General features: G+C 36.9%; 1 protein-coding gene across 2 annotated transcripts in view; it reads left to right on the forward strand.

Moving 5' to 3' along the window:
• LOC137278609 (homer protein homolog 2-like) overlaps nt 1-24,370 on the forward strand; it is a 64,285-nt gene that overhangs the window by 12,721 nt on the left and 27,194 nt on the right. Inside the window, exon 1 of one of the 2 annotated variants that reach the window (XM_067811076.1) lies at nt 13,952-15,300. The exons of the other annotated variant lie outside the window; for it this stretch is intronic. Coding sequence (XP_067667177.1) covers nt 15,257-15,300 — 44 coding nt within the window. The 5' untranslated portion in view covers nt 13,952-15,256. Of the gene's footprint in view, nt 1-13,951; nt 15,301-24,370 lie in introns of those variants that run through there. 2 annotated transcript variants of the gene reach the window in all.

Consider the following 24,370-nt stretch of genomic DNA (forward strand, 5'->3'; position numbering starts at 1 on the left):
GCCATTTCATGATTCATTCTTGCAATGTAAGCAGTCGTGCCTATCCCAGGTGTATCATAAAATCATAGAATATATATTTCAGGAAATAACACTCGATATATCATTGTAAAAGGGAAAAGATATGCTGTCCATGCACCAGCGTGAACGTTCCCGGTGACAGTGAAGGCTGTACTGGTTAACTGTCTCTAAATGTACTAGTAACACGTATGGCGCACATCGCGCATACGACATGTGCTGTCAGTTTAAGGTTGGACCGTCCAGATCAACGCACCTAGCAGATTAGTAACGGGAAGATAAATTCAAAAAGATCGCCCATTCAAAATTTTGTGGTGAACACATTTGTTTCATATGAGAAAATAGTGGTTTTGAATACATTTATACTTTTCTCTGCGTAGTGGAATCTGTGAATAAACTGTCAGACTATCTGTCACAGGTGTTCAGGGAGTCTGTTTTTAGGTGATGTTTTCTTAAAGGTCACATGCAACCAAAAAATCAAACATAATTAAAACACATTTATCACTTATTCATAACACATAATATACATTGCTGCTTTTAAAAAAACAAATAAACAAAATTATAAGCGTGCAATCGCGATTCAAAAGTGCAGTAGTTTGTACTTGGGCTTACTTCCCTCGAAACGAAGCCCTCGGGAGACCGAACCCAGTCATAGCGGGTGGATATGCACTCAAAGTGTAACAACGGCCTCCGATTGGCTGTTTCATTTGCTGATATGCTGAGGGTTCATTGTGTGTACAGAAAGATGATCTGTTTGATTGGCATTTTAGAAGTATAGCCAGTCACAAGAAAGTAAGATTCTTTATGGATAACAATTTCTTTTATTGTACTTGATGCGTCGTTTCAGTATGGATTCATATACTGTTGTCAAACAAAATCATATGCACTAAAAGAAGTCGTTATCCATGAAGAATGTATGTAGAGATGTTGGGTTTGGAAAATACATGTTCTCTGATCGATCCAATTAAAAATCATGTCAGTAGAGATGGTAAACTACTGCATGGCAGGAATCTGTCATTCGTCCAAGTACAAAGCAGGACTTGAAACTGACAAGAGTTTGCACCAGTTTCTGTCAGATCCAGTCATCCGGAAAAAAATTATTGTAGTTTGTTTGCAACACACAGACATAAAAACATGTCATGTGTATCACACGTGCCTAATTACATAATGTGGCAGACACAGGACTCGGGTGCACGAGTCATAAATCAACTTATTTTCTTAATGTCGTATAGTCTGATAGGTGTTAAGTTCAAATTGCACGTGGTCAATGATTGAAGCTGTGTATTGCATGTTGTCTTTAGCAGACAGGCAGACAGACATATAGGTGTGAATAAACCAGACACCAAGCTTTCTCTGTGACAGAGACTACTTACCACAATCAACAAGTTTTTTAATGTAACAAGTAGATTATTTACTTGTTTGAGTACACAACCAAGATTAGACTACTGCTCACGACCTCAGACGCTGAGCATGCATACTGTTTCAAGCTCGGCGAACCTCACTGCGCATGTGTTGTGGACGCAGCGCAGCACAGCTGTTGAAACCAGTTTTCCTCCCAGCGCTGGGGGAATTTAGTGAAATGTTTGAACTCCGATTTCGCGGGCTTTTTTTTCATCACTTTTTTTTTTTCAACTTTATAGGTTGAATTGGCATTTTTTATGATTTGTTTTGGTAAGTGCATACCTAAAGGTACCAGAATCTGCAAAGTTGTGTTTTACGTTGCATGCGACCTTTAATTGAACATATGTTGGGGTTAGGCAGATTCTTAGGTGAACAAAATATAGAATTTTTATATTTTGCAATAAACTATTCCTTTCAAATGAAAAAGTGTCACAGTAATTTAAGAGAAAGTGAAAATCAATCATACTTCATTAAGAGCTGTCACCGTATAGGAAGAACTGGTCAACAGGGAAACCCTTGTGCTTCAGGGACTAACTTTAAAAGACTGGCTATCTGTAGGTGTAAATGTGTTTCTTCTTTGCATGTAAAAGGCAGTTACGGTCATAAAGTGAAGGGAAGTAATGCAAACATGGTTGCTGTTGCCTTGGAAACTGCCAACATCCTGGAAACACTTGATGATGTGATAATTACAGATGATGTATCACCTGTTGATGTTATAATCACATGTCATGAAAAGTTTGAACTTGAAAAGTGATTTAGGAGACCTTGATTTTATCATTAGTTTCAGCAAATTGCTCTTGGTAAAATAGACTTTCAGCTGGATAATTAACTATCTGTCTGGCAGGTGCTTGATATATTCAACAATTTATACTTGGTTCATTCTTCATGATGATTTAGTCTTTGTTTCCAAAACTTTCATATCAGCAGTTCTTGAAGACTGCCAGATATGTGGGTATTTGTATGACATATTCTTTTATTCGTGTTGCTCAGTAATGCACAGTACTGGAGCCAGATGTTTTTCTAAACCAGATATTATCCATAATTTCCTGTTCAGTTAGTCCATCATAACAAAGTGTTTCACATGTGTTCAGTCTTGTAAAACCTAGAATGAGAAGTTTAACTGTTGAGTATGTCCTTTAAGTCAGATGCTCCTGAGAACTGGGTGAACATTTTGGTCATTATCTGTAAAACTGTCATCATATCTGCCAAAGATATTGCAAGAGGAAGCACCATGTGTTCTGTTCGTAATACTCTCTTGGATGTATATGAAGTAGTGTACATCCAGACCTCTGGGAGATAACTAGAGGCTGGCTTCCTGGCTTCTGATAGTTACCTCTCAGAGCATAACACCAACTGTAGGGACTTTATGCATCTAGTGCATGGTCCTTGGGTGGCATGATGGCTTAGGAGGGCAGTTTTGCAGGGGAATGGTGGTTCCTTATCTTGGTGAGATGATGTGATGGGATGCAGAATGCTGTTAACTATTTGGAGATGGACGGTTGTGAGGATACTTCCTAGTGGAATATATATGTATTTAGATATTTTTATGTGATCTTACTTCTGTGGTATGAAAGAAGTCTGTTGAAGCTTGGCGATGTTGGAGAATACTCGTGCTATGCAGGTTTTTAGTGTGCTGTGGTGTTGGACTTAAATGTTGTAAAGAAATATGATTGAAACACATTTGTTTGGGTTCAGTTTTTTCATTTGGATCTGACAAGTGGATTTATTTTAGAAGAAAATGGATTGTAAGTCAGCAAAACTGTGAAATTCCCATTCATTGCCAGACCACTAATACACTGGGGAAGAGGCTGTCTGTCAACAGTACGAATAAGCACTGGCCCAATGTGAACTTTATGAGGAGGTAATATTTATTCACTGATAAACATGAAAAACAATACATTATAAAGCTTGTGGAAAAGTCCAGAAGTCTGATACTGTAAATGAGACTCTGTGTTTGTCTGCCCATATAGGTCTGGAGGAGCACTGAAAAGGCCACAGGCAGAACAGTTCTTTCAGGACAAGGAGAATGAGTGGTTAATCATGTTCACTTCCAGGAACTATCTTTTGTCATGATGACTGGATGACTATTGTACTGTTATTCCATGTTGACAAGGTTTCTTTCATCTGTCCTAGAGCTGAATCTCCCAAGAATTAGTCACATGGAGCTCGATATCTGTGCTTCTGTCAGGATCTATCATTTGTTTTCCTACGTACAGTAGTCATTTTTTTGTACTGATACTTGCTTACATGATTTTAGTTCCTGAGAAACACTCACTAGTATCAACAAAACTTCCAGTGGTCTAATGGAATGGACCTGATTCCAAAATAATCTGAATATGATGAAAATATGATCCTCCGTGGTTGAAGTACTGAAGGAAGTTACATGATCACCTTGACTGCTTTCATGCGCTGACATTTGACATCAGTTTCGACTCTCTTGATCAAGATGATCAGTTTCCAGAACATACCGTGCACTACGTGGCTGCACCAGATGACTACCCTTCCAAACTGTTTCCTCCTCGGGCAAGTAGTGTATTGTTTTTGTAGGGTTTTATATTCATGATTGTTAAACCCACACTTACATTTCATACTCTCATTTTACTTTCCTACACATGAATATTCAGATCCATGCTTGTCGTAAGAGGTGGCTAGTGGGATCAGGTGGTCTGGACTTGCTGACTTGGTTGACATGTCATTTTATCTCAATTTGTAGTTTGCTCATAGTGTTGATCATTAGATTGTCAGGTTCAAACTAAGTTAATAACTGACAACCAGCAATATTTGCCCTTGGCATAAACACTTGACAATCAGAGGAAGTCATTGGCATGTGTTTTTCTAAGTTAAATAAGCAGGTTTTCTGAATCCATGCATAAAAAGTTGTGATTCCAAGAAATCTTCACTTTCTTTAAAAATTTCCTTTATTGTGCAGGTCTATTTCTTTGTTTACGTCAGTGCAGAAATTGCAAAACAATGCAAAATGTTTTGACACTAAAGACTGAATGTGATCTCTGTATTTCAGAACTGTGACTAACTCAGTTAGTTGTGTTTTTTCATTACACACAAACCAAGTTAATTATAACTTAATTCTCAGCCACTACGTCATGTCAGAGGTGTCTATGTCTCACCTGTGAGAGCTCTCATAGAGAGTGAAAATGACTTGTAACCTCTCTATTCGACATGAAATTTCCCCGTGGCTTCCAAGCAATGTTTCCTGTATCCAGGTAATGAAGGTTACACAGAAGTCATTGTGCTCCATGTGTTCTGTACATGGATGTGGTCAAACTCCAGATAGCACACCAGATACTGAACCCCTGCCTGTTTCTACTTTCTTCAAAGCTCATTAAAACAGATTAATGCAAGATAAGAGGGTATATTAGAAATATAGAACATCATAAGAGCGCATTTGAATGTTTTGTATTAAATGAGAATATGTTATGGAAGCAAAAGAAACAACTTGTTCTTCGAACTCATTTCCCTTCTCCCATAACATCTTCTCACTCAAAACAAAACATTCAAATGCCCTCACATTGTGTTGTATATATGAATGTAGTGCTACAAATACATAGGTAAAATATTTCAGTTCTGAAAAAGAACAACTCTAGAAAATTCCACTACTGCACCAAATAATGATTATTTTTCCTTATCCTGACTCTTTTATTTGAAAGTTTTCAATGTAAACTGTTTGTATTACCGATAGTTCAAAATAACACAAATTAACGTTCAGATTGTAAACATACTTTATTGCCTGATGCATGTTTAGAAACACTGAGATTGCTCACCTCACATAATTTAGCGAAATTTAGATATCTCTCTGGAAATTATACATAACTATGACTACATAGCTACAGCCTGGTAGTATCCAGAATTCTGAAATAAATTTGGCAGACAGTTAGGGGAAAGAGTGTCATTTTCATGATAAAATTTATCAGTATTCAATACTTATCCTGACTCATGCGTATTTGCTGTCTCTTTCCCATTTTCTGAATGGTTGGTTAGTGAAAACTTGAACCCCTTAAAAATTCCCCAGAAGCCACTTTATGTACAATCACTCACCCTGAGCTACCAAGTATGTCTACAATCTGAACTGTATTTTGTGTTATTTTGAACTACAGGTATCACAAATAGTTTACATAGAAAACTTTCAAATTCGGAGGTATTTATTTTATCCTTGTTTTGGAAGACAGTGACTGATTTTACACATCATTATAAACATTATTGAATATGTATAATATATTCCAGTCAGGTGGTGCTATAAATTTTGTGATAGTATTAAATATTGTTATGAAATATGTGAGCACTATATAATGGAGAAACACAGGGAAACCTCTCGGCCATGTTAGGGATAAACATCCTATATGTGCACACATAACATGAGGGTTGTCATGTATTTTGCATGTAAAGCATTATTAAGTCTGAACACATCTTGTCTTCTATATTCAAATTGGTACTTCTATTTTTCCACCAATGCTGTACATCAGAGTTGAAAGAATAGATCATTTACTACACACTGCATTTAGTAGAGCTATGTTTGTCTTTGTTTTCAGTAAAATAAAGATGCAATTTGATTCTGGTACTAACCAGTCTCTCAGAGTTGTGACTGATGTCCACTCACCTATATCAGTGCCAGGATATAAAGGCTGTACATCATGTATGATAAAGGGGTATATCACCAGGGCTGTGTTAGTACAGTGAACCAAGCTTTTATTGGGCCTGGCAATTCAGGCACAGGATGGTGTGGTGTGAATCCAAATACATTAGGATTTCAAGAGTAGAGTGACATTATCTGTAACGGTTGATAGAGCACGGGAAACCAAGGGTGATAGTACTGGTGATAGTACATCATCATCATCATCATCATCATCATCATCATCATCATCATCATCATCATCATCATCATCATCATCATCATCATCATCATCATTCTTTATTATGAGTAAATGTCCACAGTACAGTTAACCAGTAAGGTTAAGACAAGCATATGCACCACACTCTGAAAATGTAGATCTTTTTACAGTTCCTCCTGGATTCTGTGGCAGATTTATAAGGATTCTGCAGCAAATTTAAGCAAATTCTGCACCTTATTTCTCAATATTCTACAAAACATTCTGCGGTTAAAACATTTAGAAAAAACAACAAAAACATTATACAGACCTTCATAGTTTAATTCTCAAACACAGATATAAAGTCAAGTAAACAGTACACATCACATCTTGCGTAAGTTTGATGACGAAGCACCCACACCTTTTTCTGTGTTTGAGAACTAAACACTCGCTGAAAGTTATTTCTCTCCTCTCATTTGTAACTTTGATGCAGACAAACAATTTTCACTCTCATGCAAGTAACAATTTTATATTTAAACGAAATCTGAAATAATTTCATTTTTCAAAATGATCGATTTTGAGAATGTATTTGCAGTGTCAAATTCATCTTATATTATTTGAAAGATGCTAAAACTTGTTTTATTAATAAAGCATATTTAATCACGATTATGATTATTTTGAAAACGTTGTCATAGTTTATAGTATAGTTCGTTATATGTGTAACCGATCCTTCTCTTGACATTACTTTTTATTTCGGCTGCACAAAAATGTGTTTTCTGCGGACCAGACGTTTTTCTGCACGGAAAGGTAAATTCCACAATTTTTTCTGCAACCGAGAAATCCAGTGGGAGGGACTGTTATTACAGTTGATATGATTGTGTGTTCACTGAAATTTTTTTTGTTTCAATCAAAGTATAAACACTCTTTTAAGAAAGATACAAATTGTTAAGAGTCTGTTTTTATCACTTGTCCTCGTCAATTCAATAAACATTTGGACATGAGGGTTCACATGACAACTAATGTAACATGACATTCATCTTCTAGTTCAGTCACACAGGCACTACAAGATGCTGTTTCATGGTTTGTTAATATGAATTAACATGAAAATCATGTACATTACATCAAACTTTTGTCAAACGTCTGTGTAAATCTTTTGAATAGTTTCAAACTTGCAGATTTCTGTCAAGGGGACTGTGATAATATGAACACAGAAATAGTAACTTTTTAAGCTTTCTTTTATGTATTATAGTGTCATCTCAGTCATGTTCATATTGGGTGAATTAATCCGCAAAGTAAGTCGAGGTTCGTCTGCTAGTAATGGTCTCATGATAATTCAAAATATCAGGAAAATATCTGAACGTGTCTTTTGGAAATGCTTTGACCTGGTGACAACTACAAGTTTCACTGAAATGTTTACGTCATTGAAATTTATTAGTTCTGAGCAAGTGTTCAAACAAATGTTGTTTCTTCCTATATGTGTTTAATAAAGCACAGTAGAATCTCCAAAGTCATGTGATATAGCTTTTGTACATTTTGAACTTTGTATGACTAGTTGTAGAGTTTTAAGATAGGTTAAGAATTTGGATAGCAAGTGTACAGGTTAACAAACGTTTTAAGTACAGACATCTTATGAATGCACCACCTTTTCCCCCTATTATTACTCCTAAAGACAATGCATGATATGCACGTGCACAACACTGTAGCCCCATACATGTGCATTGGGTCCCATTCTTGATTTTGACGTTTTTTTCAAGAAGGTCAAGAAATCACTTAGAACATTAATTTTGACACTCATCTTGCATAGCACATTTCTAAGTTTTTGTTTCTAGTCGTTTGTTTTAAATGCAATTCATACACATGCAAATTACATGCCATACACCAGTCATCTTTCAAAAGTGACTACATTCCAAATAACTATGGTTGTAAGGAAGTGCAAATGGTGATGCACTCTCAAAACATTCAGTATTATCATATCAACATTGATTGACTTCGATAAATCTCTGAAATATTCTTAATCATAAATAAAGCTCCCCTACTTTTTTTTAAGAGTATACTTATTTTCATGTCGAAATAGTGGATTTGCAAGCTTTTGGTTTGCTTTTTGGTTTTATTTTGCATACCTTTTACTCCTTCAAATGTAAATAATTCTACACAAAATTCAGTTTTACAAAGAATGTGATTTCTGACTCTTCATATGTATTAGCCAGTGGAATGTCATAAATGTCTTGAATGCCTAATGTGCCACAGAACATGATCAGGAAATGTGAGATGGGATACCTTCCATGAAAACATGATGTACTCAGATGTTTGTCCTAAATTGTTTAGCGCAGCATTTCTTGTTACAGTTGACGTTAGACAGACCCATGTTTGTTTTCAACTTGTTTCAACTTTTTTATTTACGCAAACAAAGCTGTCATTGTTGTAGAGGCAGCTTAGAAAAGCAGCTTCTTTGTTGATGTGTTCAACAGTTGATGACAAGTGTTCTTTCGGTGTTTGAAAACCACCAAACCTGCCAAGTTCAGTTTGAAATGCTACTCATGGCTTACATTCCAGCAATCTCCCACTTTCCTGGAATAAGACATGCAATCTTGAATCAAGAAAGCATGTATGCCCATCTTCACCTCCCGAAGTCTGTATGCTTTAGACACATTTCCTCGCTCGCTAGACAGTCATGTACACATTCAGCCTCAAGAAGGGAGCGGACTCCTTACAGTGCAGATCAACAGGACTACACAGGCCGGCAGGCTTGTTTGATCATAGCTCCACAGCAGTGTGTGTGAAGAGTCTGGAGGAAACCATTCCTCTTGGCAAGTTCCGTTGTCTGAATAAACTAGCTGCAAAACATGGTGGCAACATGTATGACTGGTTTTTTTCCTTTGCCATTTGGATTCTTAATTTTGTAGTCATTTGTATCGATGCGATATAATAGAGTATAAGGCAGTATAATAGTAAAGAGACACGAGCAGACTGCCTCACTGTCGTTGGTCTGTGACAAAGTATGAAAGTTATACGGTAGATATGTCTGTTACAGGTCTTTGATAAATCAATGCAGTTAGACTTTCAAAGGTCTGATGGTATATTGGAGATGTGTAATGGGCGATCTTTTTGTCGCGAGGGGCGATAACTCTCCTTTTGAAATGATATAAGAGACAGTCCAACTTCTCGCTTCCTGTCTGGTTCCGGACTCAAAGTGTGCTGCGACAACTTGCTACATGTAAAAACAGAAAAACGTGTTGCTGTGGTCACCTTCACTGAAAAAACGATCATTTACGACAAAAGCCGATTAACTGACACATGTTTCGCTTTGATTTTTGGTTTAGAAATGCATCATTTGTTTAATTTCCAAGTGCAGTACGAACTGACATGATATAGATAAAGAAAATGAAAAATCGATATATTGTCACAGCATTTCCTACGACCGAACATGAGGCAGTGCAAGTCTTGGATGTTGTAGCATCAGTGACAATTCTTTTTATATGTTATCCACCCCTATGTTATTTCCATCGGTAATTCATTAACAATTGCCGCATTAGAATTCTACAAATAGTTCTCATACTACCACCAATCTCAATGTAAACAATCAGAGATACTGAAAGATACACCTCCAACCAACGACTATCCCCTGGAATGTCTTTATCGCCAATTTGTGATTATTACACATCCCTGACAATTGAAGAAATTTCTTATAGAATGTAACAGTTAGTTTGAAGTATATTAATTACGTTTTGAGCAGCTGTTCCCCTCTCATCTGAATCCATTTTGGTTTTAAATTCTGACACTTCTGTATATTTTTATGCATGCTCATAAAAGTGTTATAGTCCTATTGTCCAAGCAGTTATTCAGTAGCATCAGAAAGACCCGTCATTATAGTTGGCAATGAAGTGTTTACCCCTTGCAAAATACATTGATCAGTCAGTGTTGTGAGTCTTCTTATGTATGTGAATTTATTGATTCATTTCTTACAAACAATTAGCACAACTTGAAGTTCTTAATATAAACAGTTATTTACAGGGATTTGTCTCAACAAACAACATATAAGTCTGATCTCCCAATGGGAGAATTACATATGTGTTTCTTGTTTTGATAACAATATATTGAAAAATATTTCGCATGACAGACCATATATTATCTAACTTCAACTTTGTTTTCTGATTTTCATTCAACAGTTATTAAAAAAATTAGGTTGCGTAGGTTTGTTAGGAATCAACAAAGAAAATGCGTTTGAAATTAAATATGTTTTTGATGACCTAATTCAAATTTAATTTAAATTGGAAAGTGCCCTTGAATATGTACTTGTCCTGGTAGTACTGCTTTTCTGTGGCAACTAATTGTATGATGTCCGCCATTCTAAGTAATTTAGTTATAACCAATAATGAGCAATCAATCGATCAACGCAATGGTGGGTTAATTCTTTGAAGGGAGGATGTTGTTTTTACACTTGCACTTTATGATAGGGTGTAGTCAGTATAAATCCGCTGTAAAAGATAAAAGTAATCAATCAATCAGTGTGTTATCAGTTAATCCTTTTATCAATGATTGTTTTTGTAACTCAGCTGATAAACCCTTACATGCACATATTACATAACATGTAATACATTTGCCACATCAGACCTTTATTAATAATGTTGAGTATTTACTCCATACAGGAGAAATGCCAAATGGGAACCTTTGTTGAGTAATCTGAGTGGTGTCACCACTAATTAAACCTGTTATAAATTCATTAACTGACCATCAAGTGAATGATGACAAATAACAAAGTGTAGGTTTATACCATCAAATGCGAGTTACAGCAAGGAAGTAGCATGTAGCATGTAGCCTAAAAACTGTTTTGAAGATTCCAGCGGAATTTCATTGTTACATAAGAATTACGTACAGGCGTTTACAGTGTACTTGGGTAAGTAGATGTAATCATTTTTTTAACGTAAGCAAATTTTCAGATTTCTCTACCAATGGCAAAGTCGTTTTTAGTTTATGAATACAAATAAATCAACTAAATTCAAATATCAATCATAATAGATAATAAACCAATGTAGCTACCATAGCTACCAAAATTTATGTATGTTTTTTGCTATGACAGCTAGGCCAACCCTCAAAACTATCGAAATATAAAGATTTGCAGTGTTTCGGACTTATATGAAACAAATGGCTTGCTACATGCCTGCAGACATCATATTTTCACATGGCATCAAGTTAAAAAAACACAGACATAGGATCCAATTGGATCAGTCACTATACCATCCAGGCATCAGAAAAACTACAGTGCTGGGATATTTTGTTACAATCAGACAAGGAATACCATGGATATTTTTAAATAATGGCATAAGAAATTCTGGAGAAAGTTAGGTTTAATGTATGAATGGTATATAACAATGATATATGATGATATGATATGATATGATATGATATGATATGATATGCTATGATATGATATGATATGATATGATATGAAAATCTATATTTGTGAATAACATGTTTCTATGGAGATTGGTATTTGGTGGATCATACTCTGATTTGAAGATTTATATTAGATGTATGAGATATTAGACATATTAGATGTACAGAGATATGGAGATGGATATTTGGAGGATACTGATATGAAGATATATGTTACATATATCATATATACTGAAATGGAGATAGATATTGGGTGGATAGTACACTGATACAGATACTGATATTTGGTGGATGCCATGTCTGCAACACTGTCATGGATATAAATGTTTCCTGTATAACACACTGCCATGGATATAGATATTTCCTGTATAACACTCTGTCATGGATGTAGATATTTCCTGTATAACACACTGCCATGGATATAGATATTCCCTGTATAACACACTGCCATGGATGTAGATACTTCCTGTATAACACACTGTCATGGATGTAGATATTTCCTGTATAACACACTGGCATGGATATAGATATTTCCTGTATAACACACTGTCATGGATATAGATACTTCCTGTATAACACACTGTCATGGATATAGATATTTCCTGTGTAACACACTGACATGGATATAGATATTTCCTGTATAACACACTGCCATGGATATAGATACTTCCTGTATAACACACTGGCATGGATGTAGATATTTCCTTATAACACACTGTCATGGATATAGATGCTTCCTGTATAACACACTGTCATGGATATAGATATTTCCTGTATAACACACTGTCATGGATATAGATATTTCCTGTATAACGCACTGCCATGGATGTAGATATTTCCAGTGTAACACACTGCCATGGATATAGATATTTCCTGTATAACACACTGTCATGGATATAGATATTTCCTGTATAACACACTGTCATGGATATAGATATTTCCTGTATAACACACTGTCATGGATATAGATGCTTCCTGTATAACACACTGGCATGGATGTAGATATTTCCTGTATAACACACTGTCATGGATATAAATATTTCCTGTATAACACACTGCCATGGATAGAGATATTTCCTGTGTAACACACTGCCATGGATATAGATACTTCCTGTATAACACACTGCCATGGATATAGATACTTCCTGTATAACACACTGTCATGGATATAGATATTTCCTGTATAACACACTGTCATGGATATAGATATTTCCTGTGTAACACACTGTCATGAATATAGATACTTCCTGTATAACACACTGTCATGGATATAGATATTTCCTGTATAACACACTGCCATGGATATAGATATTTCCTGTGTAACACACTGCCATGGATATAGATACTTCCTGACACAGTGATGATGTGTTGTAATTTTGTGTTTGAACAACAGATACTTGCCCAGGTACCAATACATTTATTTGAATATACATAGTATATAAGATAAAATAGGGTGTCAGTTTATAATGTAACTATCATGCAGTCTGTAACGATGGAATCCTTCAGGCCTGATGTTTTCAGCTTGGTGGAGACAGGACTTTATGGCAGGTAGACAGGGTAAGTATGGTCATTTGGGACAAGTGTGTGTAGTAACACAACAGTGCTGGGCAGATGTACAACAAGGATGCCTTCTTCCACCTATTTTTTCTATATCAACAGCAGAACAGCATCTTGTGTCTGTGTACAATATCAGCTATGGTCAGGTTAGTTATCTGTTCTATTTGGATTATGAAGTGGGGCATTCTGAAGGAATATCTAGGAGTGTGAGTCATGTTTGTGAAACCTGTCAACAATCAGCACAGTATCATATGGAGGTGTTACTGTAGCCCAGGTATAATCCTCTATCTTCTGGCTGCTCCTTGACTCTTGGCACTAAGGTGACAGGCAGAAGTGGGTTGTGTGTGATTTATCCTCCTTGTGCTTAGAAGGTCATGAACTATCATGGAGGCATTATATGCCTCTGTATCAATGAACTCCAAAACTTCAAACAATTTCACAAATGCCAGCAACTGAAAGCATCATGAACAGCGCTTGGTCTACCTGTGTATGATAATCTTAATTACTAGCAAGAACTGGTTATACCAGTCTTTTGTCTCATAATCCATCACAGTAATATGTGGTATGAGATCAAAGCGTGAAAGTAGTACTGGTTTTGACATGTTTCATTAATTATCTAACAACACCCAGCCAATCAGTCATGTGCAAACCTGTTGTGTATTACTTCAATAACAGGGAAAGATAACAGAATAATATCAGGGATCCTTGGCTGGTTGTCTTGTTGACAGTGCCCTGGAATCTGCTATCATTTACACTGGCCTAATATGTGAAGACAGGCCTGATATGTAAAGACAGAAGTGTGTTAAGTGAGAGGTCCGCCTCCACTGTGTACAAACATTAAACTAGTGGAACGTGCCAGTGGGCCAAAATACAGACATTACTCTTTTCCTAGTCAACCTTTGTGATCCTGACTGCCTACATTTAGACACCACACTGTCCTGGGAGTATTGTGAGATGTATTGGAGTTTTGTTTTCTGTGGAAATTAGTCTCAGCTTGTGAACATTGGTCAGTATCCAGATCAAATATCTTCCATGTAAAATCTACAGACTGTGTTGGACAAGTTGGACAAGTGCAAGACAAGCTTGTTCACTGTATTTTCCTTAACACAGAGAGGTCTGGTCAGTAGCCTGGCATTGAGTTTGATGGGTGCAGGGAAAGGTGTGTTCCCTTGTCCCTATCTCTTCTTTACATGGAGTGATCTGATCGGCACTTTGCCAGTGACAGGACAGAGTGCTGTGTGCTAGTTTAAACATTTGGACTACTCACACAATTTAGACAGGTGTGGGGGTGAGTTAAGATGTGGTTCATATATCCCAGACAAGGTTGGGAAAAGCTTCAAAATAGAACAAGTGGCTAAAGTTCTCAACATTTTTGTAAACATTTACAAATTAGAGAACCGGAACTTAGCCATTTGTGAGCTTCTGTCAGCAGGTAGTTGCCTCTTATTCAACCTCCTGCTGTAGATGTGACAACAGCTACCTTAAGTCATTGTTCTTATTTCAGAGTCGATACTCCCACTTTGTACATATCATCAGCTATTTTCAGAGAAAATATTTGATGACTGATTACTTTATTTCTAGACCCAAAAATTTGGATGGCAGTTCACCTATCATTGTGACCAGAGAGAACCATGTGTCTGTGATTATCTCTGATTGCATGTGATTTCAAGAAATACCCAGAACTTCCAGGCCAATTTACAACTTGGATTGAATGCCTGATACACCACTCCTTTCTCAGAGGTGGGATACTTTACTGGTTCATTTTCAAACTGTGTCTCAGTTCTCTGCAGACCAGGTGCTGCAACAAAGCAAACGTGGAAACATTTCATCTGTGCTTGTGACAATTGCGTAACTTGAAAAGGGTGACCTGACGGTGGGCGACTGACAAGTTTCTGTACTACTTCTGAGACGGGCCATCCACAGGCTGAGAGTTGCTGGACGTATGTGGCAGCCATCCAAAAGCAGGCGACATATCAGACCTTCACCCACTAGTAGACTGTTGCCTGATTACCAGTTTCATGTTGGTCAGAAGTAACTGACATCAACTTAGCAAGGATCTGAGTTTCATCATGGTTGTGTACCAAACTGATGTTGTCATGGAGCCAGATGAACTGTAAGTAATGACATATTATATACAGTATGCATTAAGAAAGGCTTCTGCTCAGAGATACATATGTGGTGTTGTCCCATGTAATACCCACCCCTAGTAGATATGGATATTATAGCTACAGACATGCATACTTATAGCAAGTTTCTTCCTTCTCTTGTCAGTTGGAGAAGGAAACTGAATAATATCCACTTGATGTAAATTCTCCTCCAGGAACAATAGATTTGACCTTCTTAACAGTAAGTGCTTTCATCTGTCCAGCCATTAAGATTTTCAGAGTAGACAAGCGTCATTACTACCCTAACAGAGTGTGCTGCACCCCTTCCCCACCCAATTTCTGTCAGCTGATCAGTGGCATCTCCCATTCTTGTTTTACACCCCAATAACTTCATTAATTATGTCATGTGGGCAAACTGTAATTAGGCCTGTGGGATTTATTGGGGGTGAATTTTAGGCGTTGCGGAATGCAACCATATGTGCCTACAATATATACCCAAAGGGGCATGCGGGGTGATTATATAAAACATTGGATAGAAGGATCATGTAATACTTGTATCAGCAGCTTGCAGAATTTACTATATGATAGTATATGCCAGGCTGATGATGTACACATATATCACACACATGTATATATATTGAGAATGCACTGGCAAGGTTTATGACATCTCTATATCTGTGTATCAGAAGTGTCTTGCAGATTATGGTATATATAAAATACACCAGAAATAGATTTAGGTTACAGCAGATGGTATGTATAATATATACCAGGAATAGGATGCAGGTAATGGTATTTATAATATATACCAGAAATAGATTAAACTGTTAATGATATATCCTAGGATACCATTTTGACCTTTAGATTCATGACTCAGTAGTTGTAACCTTGTGTTTACAGAGTCTGCTGTCTTCACAGTATACCTACAGCGATCATGTATCAACCTCAGTTTTTAGTCAGAACATGAATGTCAGTAGCTCTCACTTTGACATGTTCATTAAGTTTGTTTGTTGATGAGATTTCATAGATGAGAATGTGTTATAGATGACTAACTTTCTAACAAGAAGTTTGGGGCAGAGTTTTGAAGTTAAAGCTAATGAGAAAAGTATTAATGAAAAAAAACCTGGGTGAAAACTAGATAGTTGTCAGGGTTAGTACTCAGTGGAAACCCTAGCATATGTATTGAAGAGTCATATTTACAACAGTGTTACCTTTATTTCGACATATAATCTCGGGAACATCATTAATACAATGAGTTATTCCAAGTTAATGTTAGGAGACATTGTTTCCAGTAGTGACCCTGGTGGGAGCACCAAGAAAGTGCATGGGCTCACCTTGACACAAGTTTTGCCAAATACACTATGCTATATCCTGTTTGAGCATATCCTTCTGACGTGGAAAGGCGCTATATAGATAGCCAATTATTATTATTATATGCATTCAATGACTGACTCTTGTACTGCAGTATACTGTACTGCATCTTATATGCATTCAAGGGGCGGTGGGGTAGCCTAGTGGTTAAAGCGTTCGCTCGTCACGCCGAAGACCCGCGTTCGATTCCCCACATGGGTACAATGTGTGGGGCCCATTTTCTGGTGTCCCCTGCCGTGATATCGCTGGAATATTGCTAAGAGCGGCGTGAAACTAAACTCACTCACTCACTCACTCACTATATGCATATATAGTGTATGCCAAAAATATTCAATTGTCAAATTAAAATTAATTGAAGTATGCAGGTAAGATTCATGTAATATTTCTGTCAAGACATGCCATCATTGTTTGGACGTTTCATGATAGAATTTCTTCACTCATTCACTTCATCCCTCATTTAATTACACTGAATATGTTACCATTTTGGTTGTTGGTACAGCGGTCCACCTTGGGCTCACATTTTAATGCCAAAGACTCCCCAGGTCTGGAAGACTCCGCAGACTTGCAAATGCATAGACAAGGTAAACCCTGGCCTTGGCTATGGTGATCCAGGTGTAACAGTCCCTAGACTTGAGAATAGAGTTTAGAACATTGTGCCAGTATAGAATCTCCCATGTACATTAAGAAATAGGGCTGGGTATTGGCAGGTAAATTGTATTGCAACATATTCTATCCATATTGTGATACATATTGCGATATGTTTGGAACTTAAGTGTTTGACAATGAGGGACACTAATTGTGGTTGTCACTTCTATTTGCTATATTAAGTCTCTAAACATATTAGTGCCATGGTTCTGATAACAACAATCTCAAAGTCAGCTTGCATTATCAGGGATTCTGTTTTCTTTTTCATACAGTTTTTTGTGTTACAGTATGCCATTTTGTCATTGAATAACAAAGGAAAATATTTCTTATCAGACAATGTCAGGTAACAGTAAATTCATGTCTGCATAGATTTTGATTTAAGCCATAAAGATAATAAAAAAAAATATAGATATAGACAAAACTAGAATTTTATGGATCATCTGTAAAAACTGCTCAAGAATAAAAATCTGTGAGAATTTTATTCTAAAATTTGGATCGCTGTAATTTTGAATCACTCAGAATAAAATTTGTTTGAGAACTGAAATGTTTGATCTTAACTATAAAGATAAATTGAGAAACTGTGAAACCCTCATATCTATTTGGTCCATAAGAAATCTCACAGTCCCTGAGCCAATTTGTTTCCCTACTGCCTAGACCTCTCTGCAGTGCTGTAGACCTAATAGAAGCAAGTTTAGATTTCCCCAGGTACTGTTTGTTACCATCAAATTAATATATATTCCCAGTATGTATACACAGATCTCCAATGGTTCCAGTACAACTGCTTCATTATGTTTTGCCAACGAATAGTAGACTTTGTAGAATGAACTGTATTGATTATAATCAATATAGATCAACATTGATCAAATTCTATAGAAATAACACTCCGCCTCTTTGACTGTAGTGAGGTTACCTATATATGACGGAAACTCAAGGATTGGTTATATGATACAATGGATTTACGTTTGAATTTCACAAGAAATACAATTTTTTCTTGGATTCCTTCGTAATTCAAAACAATACAATTCATGTGATCCACATCCTTTTCCAAACTGTTATTATGAGAAAGCATCCAGAGATATGCCAACCTATCAGTTGATGCAACATCTTACTCTGAGTATTACAGTCTAGCTAAAGATGCAGCTACGGTATGTTCTAGAATCATCACTTTTTACAAATTCTGGTCAACATGCCACAACTTGTTCAATGGCTGATTTTTTTGTATTGTCATTGTTCCTTGCTCTATCAGAGATTACAGGGCCTTGAATTCCTGTGTCCTATGCGCATAAATATTGACAATGGACGCAGCAAAATTTCTTAGCACATCCACAGGGACTCAGAAAAAGTCTAAATACTTTTTGTAAAACTTCCACTCAAGTAACAATAAATTATCATTGAATTTGCTGCAAGCTGGGTTATAATATTATTTGCAATTTGATTACAGTAATAATTAATGTGATGATCATGATACACAATAATCATATGTAAGTGTCTGGGCCCCCATTTTGTTGTCCAGCACCCCTGAAAATTATGAATGTAAGTCCAAGGGACCCTTAGGTACCAGACTTGAGGTAAATCCCTGCTGTGTGTTGCCAAACTTGACCTTGTCTCTGCCCAGTATTATATAACTGTAGGATATGTACAACTGTGAAAATGGTACAAAAATTTGAAAACCATTAAAAGATAACTTCATATATGATCTTTACCCAGTATGTTTGAAAAGTGTATTGCAGTATACCTTTATACCTGTAATACTGTGCAGTCCTACCATGTATCTTCTTGCTGGATGTTTCAAGTAAGCAGATGTTTAAATGGACTTTCTTCCACCCTTCCTCCTGCCTTAGAAATTTCTCCTCCACACCGATTATGTCCATTGATTTAACACTATTTCCTCTTGATAGTAATTGTATTTCCTGTCTTGTTTTATACATATTTTAGGTAAACATCTGAATTAAAGTTTCCTGTTTACATTTGATTAACATGTATTATAATTACATCGTATATTTCTTAGTGAAGTACAGATCCTGGTTCTGTGTATTCTAATACTGTACTTATCACTTGCATTTATCATCTTGAAGAAGAAGAATTTCCATGTTTTGTCATATGGGACATCATGATGGTTATATGTGGATGTCATAAGCAACTTAGGTCTTAGTCTGTCACCCATTGTTAGTCTGCTCGAGTGTGTCCCTGCAGGTGTCAACACTCACTGGGTGGTCTGTGATGAGGCACCTCTCACATGATGATGCCATCTCCCTGGGTCTCCCTGGGTCCAACACTTGAATGTCACAGACGATATGCACGTGTCCTTTATGCTTCGGGTGACATTTTGTGCTCTTAATGTTTTCTGAATTGAAGGAGGTTGGATATAAAGTATGAAAATGTCAAGAAATTGCGAAATTTGGTATTATTTTGTAGAAAAACATGTCCCAAATCTAAAAATAGAAATGTCAGGTCACCATGGCATTTGCTTCACAAGTGGCACGCCTTATGGGGTGTGTAAAAAGTAATATGTTAATAGAAGTTCTCTTAAAAGTAAAATATTGCGCTCAAACCAAGGTATCTAACCTCTTTCATGTAATATCAGTTCCATGTGCATTAAACATAATACCGTGATCCAGGTTTTAACGTAACATGCTTTTGGTGTTCTTTGGGTTTTCACCTCATGGACACTGTTGACATAAGATCATTATTGCACACAAGCCCTAAAACTCTGTTCCTTCAACAAGTATATTTTACGTCAACTTTCAGGAAGTTCAGATAGGCTCCTTTGGGAAACCCCAAAACTAATTTAGATCAAGTTACATTTCCCAGTGTCTTTACACATCAGCAAATGTCACTTTCAGTATGGAGCAAATCTTTTCATGTCAGCCATTATGATCAAATAGTGACCAGTTCGCCTGGAAGTATAGAGAACATTTGAAGTCAGAAGGGTGTGATGACATCTACTATATCAGCCAGGCAACACTGACCAATATGTCTAAATAATGTGTTCCTCTTCAGACACAGCCTTTTTTCAGGAGAGCATTTTCCTAGTTCTTTCTTAAAATTACAAGGAGGTCAATGTTATGTATATTAAAGTGTTTTTTCCTAGGCAAATTTAGTACTCTTTTACCGGTAATTGATCTTGTAGACTGACAACCTCTTCCTTCACTTGCCTTGATCTTACTTACACACGCTTGTGGCCTATTTGTTACTTACCTAAATTTCAGATCTGTTGATTTTTTACTGTATTGATTTTCTTCCAAAACATTCAAAGTATTTTATTAAAATTTGATAATGATAATGTTCCTAGAATAAGGACATGTCCAACTATGATTAGTTTATTCAAAGGTCACTGACATCTGTATGACTGGCAGGTTAAAAATTGGTAAGTAATAAGGAGGCGGGCCAATTATATTTAAAGGTCACATGCAACCAAAAAATCAAACATAATTAAAACACAATTATCACTTATTCATGACAGATAATATACATTGATGCTTGTTAAAAACAAGTAAACAAAATTATAAGCGTACAATCGCGATTCAGAAGTGCAGTAGTTTGTACTTGGGCTTACTTCCCTCAAAACGAAGCCTTCGGGAGACCGAACCCAGTCGTAGCGGGTGGCTGTGCACTCAAGGGTAACAATGACTTCCGATTGGCTGGCTCATTTGCTGATACGCTGAGGGCTCATTGTGTGTACAGAAAGATGATCTGTTTGATGGGCCTTTTATAAGTATGGCTAGTCACAAGAAAGTAAATTTCTTTATGGATAACAACTTCTTTTATTGTAATTGATGCATCGTTTCAGTATGGATTCATATACTGTTGTCAAACAAAATCATTTACACTAGAATAAGTTGTTATCCCTAGAGAATTTATATAGAGATATTGGGTTTTGTAAATACACTATCTCTGAATTTGAGGCTTCCTCAAAGTGATGTCTTGAGGACCAATAGTTGAAGGAAACCCCTCTAACTTTTTGTAAGAAATCACGAGGCGTATTGAATAAATGCTGTACCCAAACACATGAATTGAAAATGTAAGGTAGCCAGAAGGTCCAAGAGTAGAAACTTTAAGGAAACGTTGATCTTTGTGGTGAACTAAACTATGGTGAAAGTCTAGTGTTTGCACAGCAGGGAACTCCCAGTCTTATAAGGAGACTGTTTTTGAAATTTGTTTGATGGATACAGAGAAAGTGTAACTGGCAAGAGGGATACTTGGTGTGTAGGGTACAGGCAGATAAATCAGCCCGTTACATATAAGACTTGTAGCTAGTCTTAAGCAGAACACAACATTTTTCCTTAAGAAACATGTGGTTAATTGGTTCCAAGCTATTAAAAGTTGCCAAAAAGTTGTTTCCTTTACTCTTGACCGCCAGCGAAACCACAGACACATTACGTAACCTATTGCCAGAGCACTGCAGCAAACCACAGTGACGTCATGTGAGAGAGGTTTTTCAATTAGTTGTATATAAAATATGTAACAAGGACCCCTCAGTTTGTGCTAAATATGTTGTTTGTGAGTGCGAAGCATGCGTTTTGGAAGCCTGTGTTGTATTAAGTCGGGTGGTTGGACACCTACCTCACTTTCAAGATAGAAGATGCTATTTAGATTTGTTTTAAAAAAAAAATCAAGCTACTTATTAGGAAATGATTGATTACCAAAGGATTTTTCATGACACAACTTGTAACATAAGGATTTCTTCCTCAGAAGTAATGGAGGTTTTGGTCGAAGTGACAATAATATTGAACATAGTTTACGCTTCCAAGAGAGAAATTGTTATGGTGTAACCAATGCAAAATCCTATTTTCTATCAGTCAAACACATGTTTTACTACAAGTACAAAATAGTTCAGATTTTGTAACTCCGTGGAAACAATGCCAAAAACATTCATTTTCAGACTGGTGGATGTTCATGACAGCGCGCCTCCATTTTATAAAATCATGACATCACAATCTAAAGTCAGTGTGAGAATCAGTTAGATTACACTTTGTTTTCATCAAGTTGAAAGATCAAAACTATTTATTTCTTGGAGTTATATATGTTTTTGTACTCAAACAGCAGGTAGAGGCATATGTCTTCAAGGCCATCATCTTTCTGTAAGCCTGTTTGTTGGCCCTCTAGAAGTGTGGGGTAGGTACAGAGAAGGAGGATAGAGGCCAGTTCACTGGTCCTCCCATCTTGGAGGTGACACTGCTTTGATCAACCAGCAGAAGAGACTTACTGCATTTTGAAACTACAGACTTGTCAGTCAATGGATAAAATCTGGATATGTTAGGGTAGTTGCTGACTGTCAAGTTCATTTCATACTTTCTAGACTTGGAACAGGTCTCGTTATGTAGATCCTTTTGATCACTGAACCAGGCGGTGACACGTGATGAGAAACTTTCAAGTCAGTAGCCATGAAGGAGAGGGGTGTCAAAGCAATGTAGATATTTGAAGATAATATCAAGAATGGTGGTTTCAGTGTTCTGTTGCTTCTTCAAATGTTGTTTGATGCAGTGGTATGTTTGATGAAATAATATAATAGCAGAAGGCTTTATTATACCTATGGCCTATTTGTTTGATGACATTTGTTTGATGCTTCTGAATTGCCCATATGAATTAGATGATAGCGGAACATATTGCAGTAAATATCCCCAGTAGTCTGAAATTGTAGAAAAATAAATCAGTTTGAGTTTTTGTGGTTAAATATGATCAAACCTTGAAAGTTTATAGCATTTGAATTCCATTGGCATCTGAAACATTAAGTGAAGTAAAATTTGAAGTTCAAGTACTGAAAAAAAGTATTAACTGATGTCCAAAACACATATCATAACACAAACCCAATCAGGAATCACTGTACCACTACAAACAACACTGCCTGAACTAAATTCTTTGATCACTGTACAACACTGACTTAACATTCAGTCTAAGTAAACTTAGTCTCAGTGTATTTCATTACACTCCACCACAGAGTCTAACAAAACCTAGTAGAAGGTCGCGTCAGGTAACCTTTGAGCGACAAATGGCCGTCCAATCAAAAGCAAGACGGTTAAATATATTTATCCAATCAGACAACGGCTAGTATTTATGGATAGGAGGGATTTTCAAACTATTCAAGTCACTGCCACAGATCTCTCCAGAAACAAAACTCTGCATATAACACAGTTACTTGACCTGCAGGACATACGCGTTGGGGTTTCTGTTGACATGGTTACCATTAGCTAATATTTCCGCAAGATAACATCCTTGAATGTTGCCAAAAACACTATTTTCAGCAACTGTTTACTCTCCGTTGTCATGATTGTATGTACGCCATGTGCATCACCCGGATGCGAGTGTACGCTAAATAGCATTCGGAATCGTTCGGGTATAATCTTTTCGGGATAAAAAGTTCAGAAGGTATGTGTGAATGTGCACTTTCGCGATTTGGTAAGCTGTGTTCCGATTGATCAGTCTCAAAGGTTACCTGACGCGACCTCCCATAAGGTTTTGTTACACTTGGTAGTGGGGTGTGACGAAAAGTACAGAGGCTAAGTTTACTTAGACTGACTTAACATTTTGATCACTGTACAACACTGACTAAATACTTTGATCAATGTACTACTGCCAGCTGTACACTAACTGAACACTGTACTACTTCCAGCTGTATACTGACTGAACACAGCACTACTGCCAGCTGTAACTAACTGAACACTGCACTACTGCCAGCTGTACACTAACTGAACACTGCACTACAGACAGCTGTACACTGACTGAACACTGTACTAGTGCCAGCTGTACACTAACTGAACACTGCACTACTGACAGCTGTACACTGACTGAACAATGCACTACTGACAGCTGTACACTGACTGAACACTGCACTACTGCCAGCTGTACACTGACTGAACACTGTGCTACTGCCAGCTGTACACTAACAGAACACTGTACTACTGCCAGCTGTACACTGACTGAACACTGTACTACTGCCAGCTGTACACTAACTGAACACTGTACTACTCCAGCTGTACACTGACTGAACACAGCACTACTGCCAGCTGTACACTGACTGAACACTGTACTACTGCCAGCTTTACACTACCTGAACACTATACTACT

Source organism: Haliotis asinina, chromosome 3 (assembly GCF_037392515.1).
Source record: "Haliotis asinina isolate JCU_RB_2024 chromosome 3, JCU_Hal_asi_v2, whole genome shotgun sequence".
Taxonomy (NCBI): Eukaryota; Metazoa; Mollusca; class Gastropoda; order Lepetellida; family Haliotidae; genus Haliotis; species Haliotis asinina.